The sequence below is a fragment of the Apodemus sylvaticus genome, chromosome 15 (assembly GCF_947179515.1).
Source record: "Apodemus sylvaticus chromosome 15, mApoSyl1.1, whole genome shotgun sequence".
In the NCBI taxonomy this organism is placed as follows: Eukaryota; Metazoa; Chordata; class Mammalia; order Rodentia; family Muridae; genus Apodemus; species Apodemus sylvaticus.
Genome location: NC_067486.1, coordinates 33,181,226 through 33,198,565, shown reverse-complemented (window position 1 = coordinate 33,198,565; position 17,340 = coordinate 33,181,226). Strand labels below are relative to the sequence as shown.

The window sequence follows — 17,340 nt, the reverse complement described above, 5'->3', positions numbered from 1 at the left end:
CTAGGTCTTCCTTTAATCTGGTTCTAGCATCATCAGAGTTGATGCTCTCTGAAAAAGCTCCCAAAACTTGGGCAACTCTGGCCAGGCCTCCAGGTGACTGAGACTGGGTGGGGACTGGAGGAGTTTTGAGGGCGCGGAGCCTCCCGCATACCAATCTCCTCCCACCAGCAACTCTCGCCCGGAGGCGGAGAGGGCTGCAAACTTCGCTCCAATCGGCAGCCGCCCTCCCCAGGGTCCCCCTGCTGGGCGACCCGCCCGCTGTGGACCTGAGTTGGTGGAACTTTTCTGATATACTGCTCCAGAGAGCTGGGAGGCAAACTCCCCGCCTCCCCACATTCCGGTTACCCTGCCCCCGCCTCCGGGTCCTCGCCCAGCCGCCCGCGCTGGTGATAGGACCAGTCCCAGGCGTGCATTGTGTGTATGCAAAGCACCGCTCGCTCCTGGGGCGGCTCTAGTGGGGACCGGCTGCGGCTGCTGCTCCTGTCTCGGGTGCGACTGCCTGAGCGGGAGCCCGGCGCTGTCATGCTCCTGCCGCGGGGCGGGCTGCAGCGTCGTCCCGTCGCTATATAAGCGCGAGCAGAGGGGGCACCCGGAGGGGCTGAAAATGAAGGTGCCCGCGCATGGGCCGCCGCTGATTGCCAACCCCTCCCGAGCTCGCTCCCGGCGCGGAGCCCGAGGCCACCGAGGACCCGCCTTAGCCGCAGTAGCAGCTGGTTCAGCGACGCGGACAGCAGCTGCGGCGGTGGTGGCGGTGGCGCCCCTCGCGCCAGCGCGTAGAGCGGCGGCGGCGACTCTGGGGCCGCCGCTGGCCCCGCTGCCATGAGTTGTGCGGAGGTGATGTATCACCCCCAGCCTTATGGAGCGCCCCAGTATCTGCCCAACCCTGTGGCAGCTGCAACCTGCCCTACAGCCTGCTATCATCCGGCGCCCCAACCTGGCCAGCAGGTGAGTCACCGGCCGGGCAGCCTTCCGGGGGCGGGGACGAGGGGTACCGAGTATCGGTGTCAGGCTCATGCCGTGCACCGCCGGGTCCCGAGACGTGAAGGATGCTTTAGGACTTGCTGGGAACCATAGGAAGAAAACGACACTCCCGGAAGGGCAGAACTGAGCATGGCAGGGCTGGGATCTCTGGAAAGGCTTTACCTGGCCGGGGGCTAATTTGAGCTGTGTCACCTGGACTCAGAGGCAGTTGCTTCCAGCTTCGCTGGTCCTTAGGACTCAGTTCCTTGAAGCTCGCAAAAGGCATCTGTCTTAGGACTGTGTGAGTAAACTTTTAACTCAAATACTTTGTTTCCTTGGGCGTGTAGAGTATTCCAGCATTTTCTGGAGTATGTGGCGGAAGTATGCAACTGAGGTAGCAGAGGTTACCTGAACAGGGAGGTCATGGTGTGACCGTTCTGGGACTTTTAGGGTGGAAAACTGGTCGGGCTGTAAGACACATTCGGTGTTTCTAGAATTTATCCATTGCCTTTCTCCCCGCGGCTGTGATTTAGACAGGGATTCTCAAAAGGCGCTTCATTCACTTTCTATAACTAACAAAGCATGGAGCCTGCTGGTGTTCATCAGTGGACTTGTGTTTCTTAGCCCAAAGGTAGCCAGGAGTATCTGCATGCCTCAGCCCCACCCAGCCAAGAGATTGAAAATGTTGGTAAAAAGGACCTGGCAACTAGATGATAATAGTAGACACAAGGAAAACCTTGCCACTAGGAATGCTTGAGAGGACTCTGTGGCTACATAGCAAGTGCACCAAAATTTAGTTGGAACTATGTTAAAAACAGTAAAATGTGCCTGTGACAAGGGGCTATACTGAATCAGGGTTTAGAGTAGGTTAATTTCATCGAAACTTAAAAATACAGCTAGATATAGTTAGAAAATAATGATTTACAGTATTTTTTGACTTGTTTTTAATTTCTTAGGAACCATATGTTTTATTCTGGCCTTCAGGGCTTGACCCTTGGAGCAATCTGACCTTTGAATTTCTATTTTTCCTTTGCCCCTGTCCCTTTTCTAGAAGAATAGAGCTACTCTTTGGGAAAGAGGCTCTTAGTCTGTTTGAGATTTAGTGGCTGTCAGATTCAGCTAACTCTGAAAGGTACAAGTCCAGGATTCACCATTAAACAGTCCCATCTTAATGAAGACCAATTAGACACAAGACAGAAGAGCCCACTTCCTTGCTAGTATTTATTATTTACTGTAAAATCAGACAGCTTTACCATTTTAAAACAACATTACCTTTGATGGGAGAGATGGGAGAAACATTTTTTTTTTTTTTTTGTATTTTGTGGTCAAGAGTGGCAAACAAAAACATTTTGACTAATCATGTTTTCTTTGACACATACAAAATAGTCTCGGTGTGGGTTCAATCTAGGCAAAGAGACTTTGGGTATTGGTCCATCTCTCATGCTGTAGAGGCCTTAATTATCAGTTGGTATGTGGATGAGCTAGAGACTTAGGTGTTCCTAAATATTCAGAGATAACTTTCTCTCTTGAAAAAGTAAGGACTAGTAGATGTTGCAATATGGTTGTCTTCTATGGAATTATGAAATTAATCCTATTGAAATAGGAGTTTGTGGTAGAGGTCAGCATTGCTATTCTCCTTCAGCAAGAAAAAAATCAAAGGCTGTATTAGACAAATTAAAAATCATTAATCATGAAAGCTAGTTTTCAATGCGAACTGTCTCTGGGTGCTTTATCTCATTTTGCAATAGACATAAGTTTGAGCCCCAAATTCCATTCTTTTGCTAAAACTACCAACAAACTGACAAAGAAAATAAAAATAAAGGGCAGAAAGAGCTTATAATTGTGTCATGAAGTTACATAAACGCCAGCTTCGGTTCTGTTCTGAGCTTCTATAGACGTCCTTTAAGTAGTGCTTGAGTCTACTGGAAGGGTTGAGTTGAGAGGTACACACTTGCATCCTTCTCTCATTAAATTGGTTTCTTTGGTATTTAAAATTTTCTCTAGGACATACACGATTTGACCGTTTACTGGGCTAAAGAGGCTTGACAGTGTCTTTGCTGTTCTGTTACCGTCGGAGCTTATTTTGATGACCTATATTTTCTATTGGAAAAAAGAGTAAGTCAGGAAATTCTTATCAGCCTGACAGCATTTTTAGACTATGCAGTGCGTGGGTGAAGTGGGCCTAATATTGTCCTGGCCCTAACGTAGTCATCTGAGAATACATATTTTTGTTGTTTTTGCATTCCGTAAGGTTTTATCATTATTATCGGTGAAGGTTGCTTTCTTGGTACATGGGATGTAACTCCTATTAGCATTTTGCATGGGAGACAAAGGTGAGGGCTGCAGGTCTTATGCATTAAGCAAAACAATCACCACAACAGAAACAACTTGGATTTGTTGAGGAGGAAAAACATTGAAACATAAAAAGGAGAGTAATCTGAAAAACATTGTGGTCATTCATGAAATAATGATGCCAGATCTTTGACATTTCAGGCTGGGGCTTCCCGTTCAATCGTAACAATGTATCCCTTAGATGCTTTCTCCCTTCCAAAGTAGGGATCTTCAGTTCTTATGTGTTTGTTTTTACTTTTTTTTCTGGAAGGCAAGGAGATAGAATGCAGAGTCTCAAGTGTGCCAGGCACTCAGTCTACCAGGAAACTACACACACTCCTCACTCTGAAGTTCTTAGATGTTAGTTTATGAAAGAGCTCATCAGGATTGATCTTAAGCATGGGGGGCATTTTTCCTCTCCTCTGAATTTTTTTTTTTTGAAATGAAAAGGATTTGCTTTCTAGCCATATGTTCAATCAGCTTTTCTGTTCAATCTAAAAGTTTGAAGCATAGGCTTTTTATTGAACCGATTGTGTGAGTAGGCAGGTAGTAGGCTAATGTTTTAAAAAAAAAAAGAAAGAAAAAACACCAGTAAGCTTCATATAAATTCCACACCATAGTGTACTGCACCAGCTAGACCAATCAAACTAATCTGCCAGTGTCTGAAGAGAACATTTATGATCCTCAGGGTTAATTCCTAGAAATTGTGTGTTGGGCTTAAATCTTACAGGGATCTTTATAGATGCAGAAGTTAGAGAGAGATTCTGAGCCGTTTAGTTCTCCACCTCCATCTCTCCACAGCCTCTGGCCAGCCCTCCTCCATTCTCCCTGGGAGAAGCCTTGACTCAGTCTCACTACATGCTCTGAGGCTGATGAGACTGCAGAACGTGAACAGAAAGGAATGTGCTTGTAGTCTACTAGTGACAGTAGGAAACAGCACAACATTTCGAAATACGACGTGTCAGGGAAAAAAAAAATTGAGGGCAACAATATGAAATCATAAGATTCCCTTCATACCCGGTGGACGTCTCATCTGAAAGGCAGGCAGTCTGTTGTCTAAATCCTCTCCCATATTAAGAATGTTAAAATCAGGAGGTCACTTGAAGTCAAGCTTTCAGACTTACACGGCTTTAGAAGAGATGACAAAGAGAGAGCAGTAGCTGAATTTCCATGTCTATATAGATTTTAATGGTCACTGTCAGCTTCCTGTAAGTTAGAACATGTTTACTTTGTCTTCTTTAAGGGTAGCAGCTGGGTGGGGAAAAAAAAGTTTCTTTGATAGGCAAGATTCCAGCGAGGTATGTACAGAGTTTTCAAACTCATTGTCTCTTCCCTGTTACCTTGGTTAAGTTTTAAAAGGACTCTGAGATTCTGTTTCTGATGTGGGAAAATCCTAGGGGACAGGAAATATATTATAAATGGGAAAATCCAGATCCATGGGGTTGAAATTCCTGGCTAAAATTTCTGTGCTGATTGGTAACAGAATAAGGACCAGCTGATCTCCTTTCCCTGGGTAGCATCGTTGTACCAAGACATGCAGTTTCCCAGGCCTTTTTTGTCTCCTCCTTACACAAAGGTTATTTTCTTTGTCTTTGCACCCCAATCAGCTTTTTCTGATAAGGAAGATTAATATGCAGTAGATTCTTTGGCCTTGCAGCTTCATATTCTTTCCAAGATTTGGGTAGAGTATTCCTTTTTTTTTTTTTTTTTTTAAGTTTAAAAATTTCAATGTCTCACTGGGCGGTGGTGGCACATTCTTTTAATCCCAGCACTTGGGAGGCAGAGGCAGGCAGATTCTTGTGTTCGAGGCCAGACTGGTTTACAGAGTGAGTTCCAGGACAGCCAGGAATATGCAGTGAAACCCTGTCTCAAAAAAGCAAACAAACAAACAAACAAAAAAAAACCCCAAAAACAAAAAAAAAACAAAGCAAAACAAAAAACAAACAAAACAAAACAAAATTCCAATGTCTCTTTGCAAGCAGATGTATTATGCTAATGACTTTTGCTCTCCATGTAGTCTTAAAGAAGTTGTGTATCTACTTAGCAAATGAACATTGGTTTATTTAAAATAAAATGCAACCAATGGCCTCAACAGTCACATTTATGCATCTTAGATTTCATTACTATTCAAACATAAGATTAGACTTATTCAGCGGCAAGATCTCAGTTTTAACCTGAATAGTTTCATCGCACAGTCAACTTATTTAAGGCAGAGGACTTAATTGTCTTGGAACTGTAAGCAAGGAGTTAAGTATATTTGTAAGGATTTATACAGAACTTCTTTGAACAAGAGCAGACTCTCTAATTCCATCTTACACATATTAACTTGATGGGCAAAGACTTGAAAGCTTAGGTTGTCCATAGTCTCATGTTCCTAGCGATTTCTCAGCAAAAAGAAGTCCAGGACAGAAATAGTTAAGTTTTAAAGTAAGCAAACTGTTGACAGAGCAGTGATTTACCCTGGTGATCACAATGATGCCAGAGAGGGTGGGATTGAAGTCTTCAGAGAGTTTCACCCAGTGAGCTGAGTATTCACCAAGAAATCAAGCCAGCAGGAGGTAGTACCACCAGTAAGTGGATTTGACTGACAAAGTGCCCATTTTCCCCAGTATTTGGTAGACCCTCCCCACAGCTTGAGATGAGGATGCACATCAAGGGAAATGGGCTTGGAGCAGTAGCCCTGCTGGTTTGTTTTAACATCTCTTCTCACTACCACCGGTGAGACACTAAACTAACTCCACTGGACCATCTGTGGAAAGAGAATTTTCCATGAGACAAAATCAGCTATGCACATGATGCTAGGACAGGTCCCAACCTAAAACTGTCAGGTAGAAGAAGGCTGTCACTTAACACATGTTCCTGAATTGGATTTCCCCCAATAGGTCCTGTTTCCAGGGAACTTCTTCCTTTCAAAATCTCAGAGTGTTTTTGCAACCAGCAGCAGATTTAAGGGGAAGAAAGAAAGGATTGTCTCCAGAAGAAGGTTGCAATATTCTCATTCGAAAACCAAGCACTCCATAGTAGATGAGACTCAGCTCTGTTGGACTGCGAAGGCAGTTCGTCATTCAGGGTTGGGCTTTTCAAAATGCACCTCTTTAAGCAGCTGGTTTTATGCTTTGACAACCCATTTAGGCTGACCCAGAAAGTGCCTTGAACCACTAGCCCTACACAGCTGTTGTTAGAACAACTCATAAATGCCATATTTGTACATAGTTCAGTGGATTCCAGATTTATGCCAGTAATTTACAAGTGTAGTCTGAACCGGAAACTTAACTATTTTTTTTAAAACTTGGTCTTCAAAGATAAGCAGAAAGAGAAGATGACCTGAACTCAACAGGTGTCTTTTCTTCTTCCATCTATATCATTCCTTGAGGGCTGGGGGAGGTCTGCAAAGATGTATTCATCTCTTCTTGTTTATGTGGACATAGATAAAAGAAGCACCCACCCACAGCCGGGAGAAAATCAGGCTTGTGTGCCCTGAAGATTTGGTGTTTTGGCTAGTATTCTTTAAAATCAGAAGAGGTGTCCAATGCAGGAAACCAAATCAAATGTGAATGTATCTGAAGATCAATGTTGCTGATAGAAAGATTACACATTGCAATTATATGTACATGTATTTATTATGCGACCTATAGGATAATGAAGTCAGCCCGCCCTATCTTCAGAAGTGGAGGCCAAGGGCCACCAGGTTCTGTTACTTGCTGCTGAGATTTATAGAATCAGTTGTGGTCAAGTCATCTTTGTCACTTTGGTTTCTAGCATTGTTTTACTAAATGAACCTCCGTAGAAAGTTGAAAACCATTCTGAGTTAGCCTAATGTTATTGCCTTGCTTGTCTTGTTTAAATTTTTGAATCCTAGACACTCAAAAAATAATACAGCTTATGATAGGCATAATCCACAGGGTCAGTCTCTATTTATTGCTGCCCTAGCAAGGCATTTCCAAGTATGTGAACAGATGCAGTTCTGGCCCTGACTGAACCTTTCATTCTGCATATCTAAGTATTTGCAAAGTCATAGATACAATGTATGAATGAATAAATGAATGAGTGAAAAATAACTAATAGAGGTTATATCTTTAAGTCTAGCTAAGAGATTATACAAATATACCAGAAATTTATACAAGGGAAACTTGTTTCATTCAAAGCAGTTGCCTTGAGAAATAACACATTCCCTAATGATGTGATCATAGTTTAAAACATTTTGGGAATGCAAATTTTGAAATTGCTTCTCAGCCTGTGGCACATTTTTTTTTGAACATTGTAAAAACTAGAAAATTTTCATTCTTGAGGGGGGTAGGTTAGATTTTTTTTTTAATAATGAATAGATTTATTTGAAACTATGTGTTCCAACTCTATCATGTTGAGTAATGTATTTTTTGACTGCTCATCTCTGCTAATAAGGAAATAATTGAAAAAAAGCAAATATAACAAATACAGCAGCCTGAAGTATGACTATTCTTTGGAAACTGACTGTTCACATTTTCACAATAGGATTTATAGAAAAAATGGAAACAATTGCAGTATGTATCTAGCCTGGGACAGTCTACTTAGACATAGAAGTTCATTATGATCTAGGAATATATACATTTTAAGGTCATTGTATTACTTAGCAGCCATATCTAAGATGTAATTTTTAAACTAAAGTTATTTTTCCTTTGTGGTACTAGGGATCCAATCCAGAGCCTCACACATGCTAGGTAAGGGCTCTAGTTACATCTCCAGCTCACCCATATTTCTATTTCTAGGTTCTTAGGGTTGTAAATAACTGTAGACTGTTCTTATCATGCGGTGCCATGCTGTTGGCTTCAATTTGCTTCTTCAGTTAAAATAAGCATCTTCTAGCGACTCCAGCACACTGGCATGTTTTCTCAGCACAGGCTTGTAGACAGAAACAGGTTCTAATCCATAACTGTTAGTAGTCAGCTGATTGTAGCTAAGGAAAGAAGTTTTCCATATGCAAATTGAGAGAAATCATTCTGGTCAGTATTTGCATATAAGGGAAAATTAAGTGAAACAAAAGCTATTGTTCTCATGAGATGGTACTTAGCATCAAGTCTCATAAATTGATAGCATAATTTGAAGCATCAATTCCATCCTTGTCCTTCCACCAGCTCCTTCAGGAGGTCAGAAAGAATCCACATGTAAGCTATGAAAATACACACATGCACACATACACATGCATACAGAAGCACACATACATACACACACAGACACACATAGAAACATACACAAACACATGCACACATGCTTAGACACAAACAAATGAATAAATGTCGTTTGGAAATTTTGTAAAACAAAAGATGTTCTGTGCCATATATTCCTTAAGCCAATTGACCTACATATTTCCTGATATGCCCAGAGATCTCTGAGATATTTTAAAGTATCTGCTCTATAAGTAAATCCTAAAAACATGATGAAAGATCAATGGGTTGGTTTTATGTACTTAATACTTTTACAACAGACTAGTCATTCAAACCTTTCCTCTCTGTACTCCTTCATCACTCTCTCCCTTTCTTCCTCTCTCCCTCCTCCCCTTCCTTCCTTCCTTCCTTCCTTCCTTCCTTCCTTCCTTCCTTCCTTCCTTCCTTCCTTCCTTCCTTCCTTCTCTCTCTCTCTCTCTCTCTCTCTCTCTCTCTCTCTCTCTGTCTCTCTCTCTCTCTCTCTCTCTGTCTCTCTCTCTCTCTTTTATTTTCTTTCTGTTTAACACAAAACAGTCACTTCATTTAAAGGAGATAGTCAGAACTCTTGATTTTTTTTCCAGATCCTTTTTCTAAATATCCACTGATTTCAATGATTCATTAAAATAGTTTTGTTTCCTTAGGATGAAACTTTGCACATACACACAATAAGTCCTTGGTATTTTGTTGCTTAAGCCTTGGGGAGTTAGTGGTATTTGGCTCCTGACCTGGAAGTCTTTCTCCTGTCAGACAAAATCCTTTCCCTTGTACATTCCTGTTGAAGTTGGTTTCTGCTGGGCCTGACTGCAACCTCTGAGGTGATCATTAGAGTTGCATTGCCTAAGCCAGCTTCTACTCTCCTACCTGTTATGTTTGTGAGCTGGCCTTAACTCTGCCGATGAACACCTTGCTTGTTTCAGCAAACTGATATCTTATTGTGTGGAGAAAATGGCTTCCACTGAGCAGTGTATATTACCCAAACCAATTTGTCTGTGTGTTGGTGTGTGTCTGTGTGTGTGTTATACAAGTGTGGCTGTATATGTGTGTTCACAAGATTGTTGACATACATGTGTATTAGGGGATGCTTGCTTGTGTGCATGGGTGTGTGTGGAAGCCAAGAGGTTGAGTTTGACTGTTATGTTCCACTGTTTCCCACCTTAAATAGCGAGGTAGGGTATATTACTAGAACCCAGAGCTCAGATATATGGTATTCAGCTGGGATCTTCTGTTACTGTTTCCTCAGTGCTTGGATTGCAGGCTGGTTTCAGTGTTTACATGGCTACTGGAAACCCAGACTCATCTTGGCAAGTGCTTTCCTCTCTGAGCCATCTCTATAGTCCCCACTCACAGTTCTTAAGAGCTCTTTCAGGGACTTTGTTGTTTGTTTTATTAAAAAAAACAATTCTTCACAATCTTGTAAGAAGATACTAATCTGATATTTGGATATATTATAGAAAGTGATTGCATTTTGAAAAAATGTACGAACTAGGTGACATTTTTGTCTTGGTTCTGCACATCTATGTTCTGACACTTTCAGATTTAATTTCCACTTTTAGATTTATTTATATTTTTCCAACAAAACATGCCACCCTTGGGGAGAAGCATGAAAGAATCAAGGATTCAGAGCATATAGAATGTAGCTAAAGAGGGATATGTTCAAAGAAAAGGCAGAAAGCACTGGTGTCATACGGTGCTTGGTGCTCAAGTCTGAGAAGTTAGATTGTGTGATGTCAGCATATGAGCCACAGGAAGCAGCTTCAGGGACATGTTTGTTTCCTTCCCACCTCATTCCTGCTGCCCTTTGACAAGCTTATGCAAATTCAAGTTTAGCAATATGGTAAATATTGGGCCATTTGGATACTTTGAAATTCTTTCTTCAACCAGTGATATTTCAAGGCTAAATATATTTCAGAAATGTAAATCTTCAAGTAGTTCCACTATAGTTTATGAAAATTAGAGCAAGATATGGGGAAAGTACAAGTAGAATCATAAGCATTTGTATGTACTGTTGTTAAGGAGATCATAGGATTGTTTTTGACTAAATTACAGGTATCCACAATGTCAACAGGGGATATTTTGCCATGCATAGTTGTACAAGTAGAGATATATTGTCTATGTGTGAAATATAAGAGTTCAGAGCATCAGTGAATGCATCAACAAAGGAAAGATTTTTACAAATTAGACTAATGAGTTACTTTTATATAAGACAGGTTACTCATTACCTCACCTCCTATGGATAAGTATATGATTTTTCTTTAAATATGAATTTATGAGTAGTCAGTCATTCCATGGTTGGTAGAAAAAAATTCCCCCTGAATTATGCAAAATTTAGGAAGCCGTGCAGCCATAAAATGAAAATCTACAGTTTAATTACAATTGCCAGTCATTCATCCTGAGATGGCTTATGGTGCTGATCACTTATCACAAAGCTGTTTTGTATTTATGTTAGATTTTTATGATAGTTTTTTTTAAAAAAATATTCTGCATGTACTTAATTTAATTTACTTAAGATATAATTGTTAATGGGCAGTGAAACAAATGCTTTCCTTTGGGTAATTAACATAAATGTTAAAAGGTAAAGGTAAAGGTAGAGAAGAGATATGGGCAAGGCCACCCTCCTCAGTCTCCTGGGCGGTGATGAACATGCTGAGCACAGAGATTACTCTGTGGATCAGCTTCAAGTTCATTTCAGTATAAAAGTGGTCTTTCAAATAAGCCAGAATAGTCAGGACAGAGTTATGCATGGTTATATCCATGCAGGTTTTTAGTAAATATCTATGCACCCAGAAAAATAGCACTACTATTTGACCAGTGAATTATACTGTTTAATTTTATAAATGAATTTAAAAACTGAAAGCTATTTAGCTCAATACCCACATTCACATAACATAATTTAATGTGGTATTTTGCTATTGAAGTCAAATTTGAACAAAAGCAGATCACGAGACATATAACCAGACAGCATTACAACTACCTGTTCATCAGTGAGATACCTTCCTTCACGTGGAATAAACGATCTATTCTTAAGAAAACACTAGCCTCATTAACACAACTTTTATATAAAAGATGGCAAATATGTCTTTAAATAACATCTCCTATGTATCCGTCAGTCCCATGTCATGTGTCCATTTCTGGGGCCATCTGGAAGAAGAACCATATATTTGTTGGTAGACGAAAATGATTAAAGATAAACTTATGATTTGTGGTTATTGGTTCCAAAACAAGTAATTCCATAAGAAACATTAAATGGGAGTATATATAGTACTAGCACATGTAATACTAGTGAGGATTTTGCAATTATCTGGTTTTGCTATTCAGACTTATTTTTACAGTGTGTGTGATTTCTGCATAAATAATAAAATGATATAATAAGATATTGAATTAAAACATTGAATTTTGTTGTTAATGCTCTTCATAGGGAATGTTTGTATGGTCTCCCAGAGTGTATTCCTATGTGTTGTTCACAGTGACATTGTTGATAATCTTTAAGTCACATGTACTCAGTGAAAATGTTTGGAAAAATTGACAAACTGATGTGATAAAGATAGCAATTAGCTGCCAAATTTCCATTCAGTAGAACAGTGCTGATCATGGTTATTAAATGTTGCTCGTGGACTACCTCCCCATACTAGAGATTGCTACCTTGCCTCCCAACATGGTTGCACAATATATGTCTATGCGTGCTTATTTTCTTTGCATTCTGTTTTCACCAGACATATACTTTGTGACTATTGGCAGTGTACTTAACTTCTGTATACCTTAGTTTCTTTGTCTTTTAAAAGCATACAGCAATAATAACCAAGTTATAGTTATAAAAATCAACTCAAGTCATATTTGTGAGGTTTTAGGACAGTTTCTTGGGTAATATATATTAATGATTACTGTAGGTATGACCATATGTTGAAATACTTTCAGATATCCAACTCTGCCCATGTTTATTTGAAGAGTTAATCCTTGCTAGTATCTTTCTGTATATTCAGTAAGCCTTAATAAACTCTTTCTCCCCCCTCTATGATAATAGTAGTGAGTGGAACATAAGAAAAACATGGTCCGTGCAAAATGGATCTTCACACAGACTTACTCTGTCATTTAGTTTGATGTTTGAGAAATGAGTTCAGCACGTCTGCCAAATCCTTTTATAAGATGGTGCATTCCTGTTTTATTTTAGTTTATTTCATTTATGAAAAGCTGTTTTTTTTCCTTTCCACCCTTCCCTGGACAGTTAGTTTTCATGTCTCCTCCACTGTCCTAAAGTAGAAAGTTACTGTACATTAAATCGTTTAAAGTGCATAAAAATTGGGCCTTAAAAAAAAAAACAAAAACAAAAGGAATCTGTCACATTTTAAAAAAGTTATTCATTTAGTATAGCTGGGTCTGAAAAACAAACAAACAAAAACTCCGTCTGACACTCTGAAATTATACAATTTGATAATAGCCCTCTCTCTTTGCCAAATTTGAAATAACAGACTTTTTTTTTTCTTAGTGTGGGAGGGAGGCAACTGGTTTGGGGAAGGAAAAGATGGAATAAAACAGATGAAGGAGAATCAGTTTGCAAACATATGTTAATATTTAGATTCTGTTTTTCTTTTAAAGTGAAAAGTTAACTAGTCAATGCTTTTCCACAAACTGTCTTTGATACTATGTTTTGTTTATTCTATCCCAGAAGAAGTTAGCGGTATACAGCAAGATGCAGGACTCTCTGGAAGTCACGCTTCCCAGCAAACAAGAGGAGGAGGAGGAGGAGGAGGAGGATGAGGAGGAGGAGGAGGAGAAAGACCAGCCTGCCGAGATGGAGTACCTTAACTCTCGCTGTGTCATTTTCACTTATTTCCAGGGAGACATTGGGTCAGTAGTGGATGAACACTTCTCACGAGCTTTGGGCCAAGCCAACACCTTGCATCCCGAATCTGCCATTTCAAAAAGCAAGATGGGGCTAACCCCCCTATGGCGAGGTAAGAATTTGAGAAAGCAGATGCCCTTTGGAGCACGCCATTTCGCAACTGCCTCTACCGGGGCTCCAGCTGGAAGCTTGCCCCTGGAGAACGGATATCCACTTGCTTTTTTAATTTTTAAGGACAGCAAGGAATGTCTTTCAGACAAACAGCTGGATCAGTTTTGTCACATGTGGAATGCAGGGTTGGAAAGGATGCAGTCACACCCCTTAAATTCCTCATGGAAAAAGCATGATTCAAGTGGCCCCAGTTTATAGTGGCCAGACTGAGCTCGAAGCTTCTTTCCTGAAGCCCTGTGACCCAGTGCGGATCCCGACATAATAGGCGTGTCCAGATAAGCTTCTAAAACGCATATTCTAAAAGCTTACTCTTGCTCTCTGCACTAGGTGTGTTACATGTGGTGACACAGCTGAGTTCTGATTCTGACTCAGTAACACAGACCCTTGAAAGCTGCCTGTATTCTCTTGGTGGCTTTCTGTCTACTCAATTTCTATGCACTGTTTACAGGGTACACTCCTCTCACAGGTTTATCTCCGGTGACTTAACACCAGTGTTTGTACCTCAGAAAACAAGAAGCTCTGGATCGAAAGAATTCTTTATTTCCTTCCGTGTAATGAACACAGGGGCTTGCATGCATCTGTGTTCTAGTTTTAAAAAAATCAGTGGGTGCGAGACTTGGTGGTCGACAAGGCTGGAGAGGAACAACAGTGCAGCCTATTAAGGGCAACTTTAGAGAAATGTGTTAGATGCAAATAGTTTGTTCCAAGCTCACCCGGTTCCAAGAAGTGTCCAAGAAAATTGCTTATAATTGTGGGCCTCAAGAGGGAACCTTTTATTTTTCATTTTTTGTTTTTAAAGATTTATTTATTTATTATAAGTACAGGGTAGCTGTCTTCAGAGACTCAAGAAAAGGGAGTCAGATCTCCTTGTGGATCGTTGTGAGCCACCATGTGGTTGCTGGGATTTGAACTCAGGACCTTCAGAAGAAAAGTCAGTGCTTTTAACTGCTGAGCCATTACTCCAGCTCCCAAGAGGGAACCTTTTAGAAAGCAATGTTCTGGTTCCTCTTTCGAGCTCTCTGCATGTGGGTTAATTTGTGTTTACTTAGTGCTGGACAGGTAAAGAGAATGAAGTTCACGTTCAGGGAATCAGTCTTGGCTTGTGACGCATCTATAGAGCCAGAATACTTGCAGGAAGGTGGCGGAAATCACCAGTCACAACTGTCCTGGGTGGTACCCGTGACAAGGAAAGGCTGTCCACCTGCAGAAGGGTCTTGTGATCTGTGACTAACGGCTCACGTCATTGTCTCAGGCAGTCATTGTCTCAGGCATGGCTCTGCTGTTGCACAAGAGGACCTCAGCTGACACCGCTGGCCCTTATCTACAGATAGACTCTTCTTCTTCCGGCTCATGTTTTGTCATTCTCTCCCTTCTGCCTTCCTACCTACTGGCCCTTCCTTCTCCTATTTCTCTCTTTCTCTTCCTTCCTTTCCTTTCTTTATTCCCTTTGCTTTCTATCAAATGTATTCAACACTAAGGAGGCATTGTAAGAGGGAGAGTTAATAGAATGTGAGCTCAAATAGAGGCTTGTGCGAAGTCACCCACATGACTCCTGCTTAATTGATTGATGAATATGTCCTGTGAACTTTGTACAGGGACAGAGAGCCCTTGAGAGCCCAAGGCTTACAGGAGGAGCCAATATCGTATTTGATAACTCATGAGAAAGAATGTGAATAATTTGAAGAAAATCAGAAAATTTCCATGAATCAGATGGTTTTAGGTAATCAATTTTATGTACCAAATAATTAATTATAACCATATAAATTAGTTCCAGGAGAGTAATAATTACAATGGTTCCTTCAGCATATTGCCGTATGTAATCCTGTGATGACCTGGTCTGGAAAGGAGAAAGTAGGGTCACAGATTACCTGGAGGAGGCAGACATCTATAGTGTCAAATCCAGAAGACTTTTAGTATGTATATAATGACTAAGTTAAGTGTTCTATGTAGAAATTAGAACAGCAGCCAGAGAGGAAAGCATTGACTAGCTTTCTGATTTTTATACAGAAATAGAGAATAGAAGTCATGTCTTATTAGCTATTGTGAGCATTGTCTCGGTGTCATCTTAAATCTGGCCTTCCTGTCTATCCGTTGACTCGTTAGTTGACTTTGCCACAAACCTTTCCTAAGCATGTACTATATGCTATGTAAATTTCAAGGTACTTTGCTCTACATTCATGGAGTTACTAACAGTAGAGACAGGGAATAAACACGGATGCAATAAGTGACATGCAAGATCCTACTTTACTGAAAGTGGTAATGGAAGCCTTCAAAAAGATAGCGACATCTTGACATAGGCCTGAAGGTAATGAGGGCTTTCAACATGTGACCATTTCTGGGAAAATGATCTACACAGAAGGAATAGCCAGTGAAAATTTGCTAAAGACGAGTGGAACTTAGAATGTTGAATGAGAAGGAATTATGCTCATATATGTGGAGTAGTATGGCCACCCAGTGTTTCATGTCTTTTTGTCTCTTGCCCTGAAAAATCTAAAAATATGTATTTATCTTACATCGATTCCCTCAATACTCAAAGTAGCACTTTTCTATGTGAATACTCAAAGATAAATATAATTCAGTGACTAAGAGATGGAAAGTTCATTCCATGTATCAAATATTTTGTACAGTCTTCAAAGGAACATTTAAAAAAATTAATCGGTTGTATGAAGTCTTTGAGTGCAGTTTCCTTCCCTCCCTACCTCTTTTCCTTTCACCTTCCATCCCTCCCTCCTTCCCTCCCTCCCTCTGTCGCTTCCTTTTTTTTTTTCTTCCTTTGGTTCTCCAAATGTATGTTATATGTTTTTTTCTGGCAAATGTGTATATGTGCCTGCTGGTGCATTAGCCTTTGTATCTACATGTAGAGGTCACATATCAAATTTGGGTGTCCTGTTTTATCAACTTCTGTCTTTTTATTCCCTTATGACAAGGCAATCTTTCTGTTTGCATTACAATGCTGATGATATAAGTGTGCATATTGTTTGAATTTTTATTTACAATTAATTCATAGGATCAAGTAATTGCTGGTGTAGTTAATTCTACAATGTTGGAGACTATTGAGTGCATTGCCTATTTTCCGTTATAAGCTGAATGGTGCCATTGTTGCTTCTAGTTACAAATGTCTTTCAAAACTTGACTAGAATTTATGGGAAAACTTAAAGATATAGAAACTTTTTCAAGGAGGAGGTATAATGGTTGAGATTTACATATCCAGTGAAGTGAATTGGTCATAATTCAATATTAATTGAAAAAGCATCGTATAATTAGACAATTCTGTCTCCAGGTTCTATTTATTATAGATTTTGCTCCTCATCTTATTCCTGATATGTGCAATATAGTGTTAGAGCAACACCTCAAAATCTCTTTGAGGAATGGGGCCCGGGGGTTCTCTCTTCATCTGAACTGGCTGGTTTTGATCATGTACAAGCCTTGTACAAGTAGCCACAGTTAATGTGGATTCATGTGTATAATAGCTATAGCTATTCCCTGGGGGCGGAATTTCATAGCACTTCGATCCATCACCAACCTCTGACATTCTTTTTTTTCCCTCTTCTAGAATATTTCTTTATCCTTTGTAGAGTAGGGGATTGGAAAAGATATCTGACTGAAGACCAAGCATTCAGTGTTTCTTCAGCTCTTTGATCAGTTCAGGAACTTTATTGGTTGCAGTGAATTAAAATCTCTAGTCAGATCAAGTTTGTATCTTCCTCATGACTAACTGAAGTTATGTACCCAGTTATCTTTCTTGCTTAGAAGTGAACTTTTTAACTATAATGGAATATCTCCTGCAGTTCATATATTGGTCTTTCAATTTAGGAGTGGAAATGATGTCTTTATATTCTCTTATACACATACCCTGGTCAG

The 17,340-nt window shown here is 40.2% G+C and overlaps 1 protein-coding gene across 3 annotated transcripts in view; it reads left to right on the top strand.

Moving 5' to 3' along the window:
- Positions 1-270: 270 nt before the first annotated feature.
- Positions 271-17,340, top strand: part of Vgll3 (vestigial like family member 3) — a 47,464-nt gene continuing 30,394 nt past the window's right edge. Inside the window, exons 1-2 of one of the 3 annotated variants that reach the window (XM_052158662.1) lie at positions 271-945; positions 13,135-13,420. In XM_052158662.1, the coding sequence (XP_052014622.1) occupies positions 820-945; positions 13,135-13,420 (412 nt within the window). In that variant the 5' untranslated portion in view covers positions 271-819. Of the gene's footprint in view, positions 946-13,131; positions 13,421-17,340 lie in introns of all 3 variants that reach the window. The other 2 variants (XM_052158661.1, XM_052158663.1) reach the window with 2 other exon arrangements.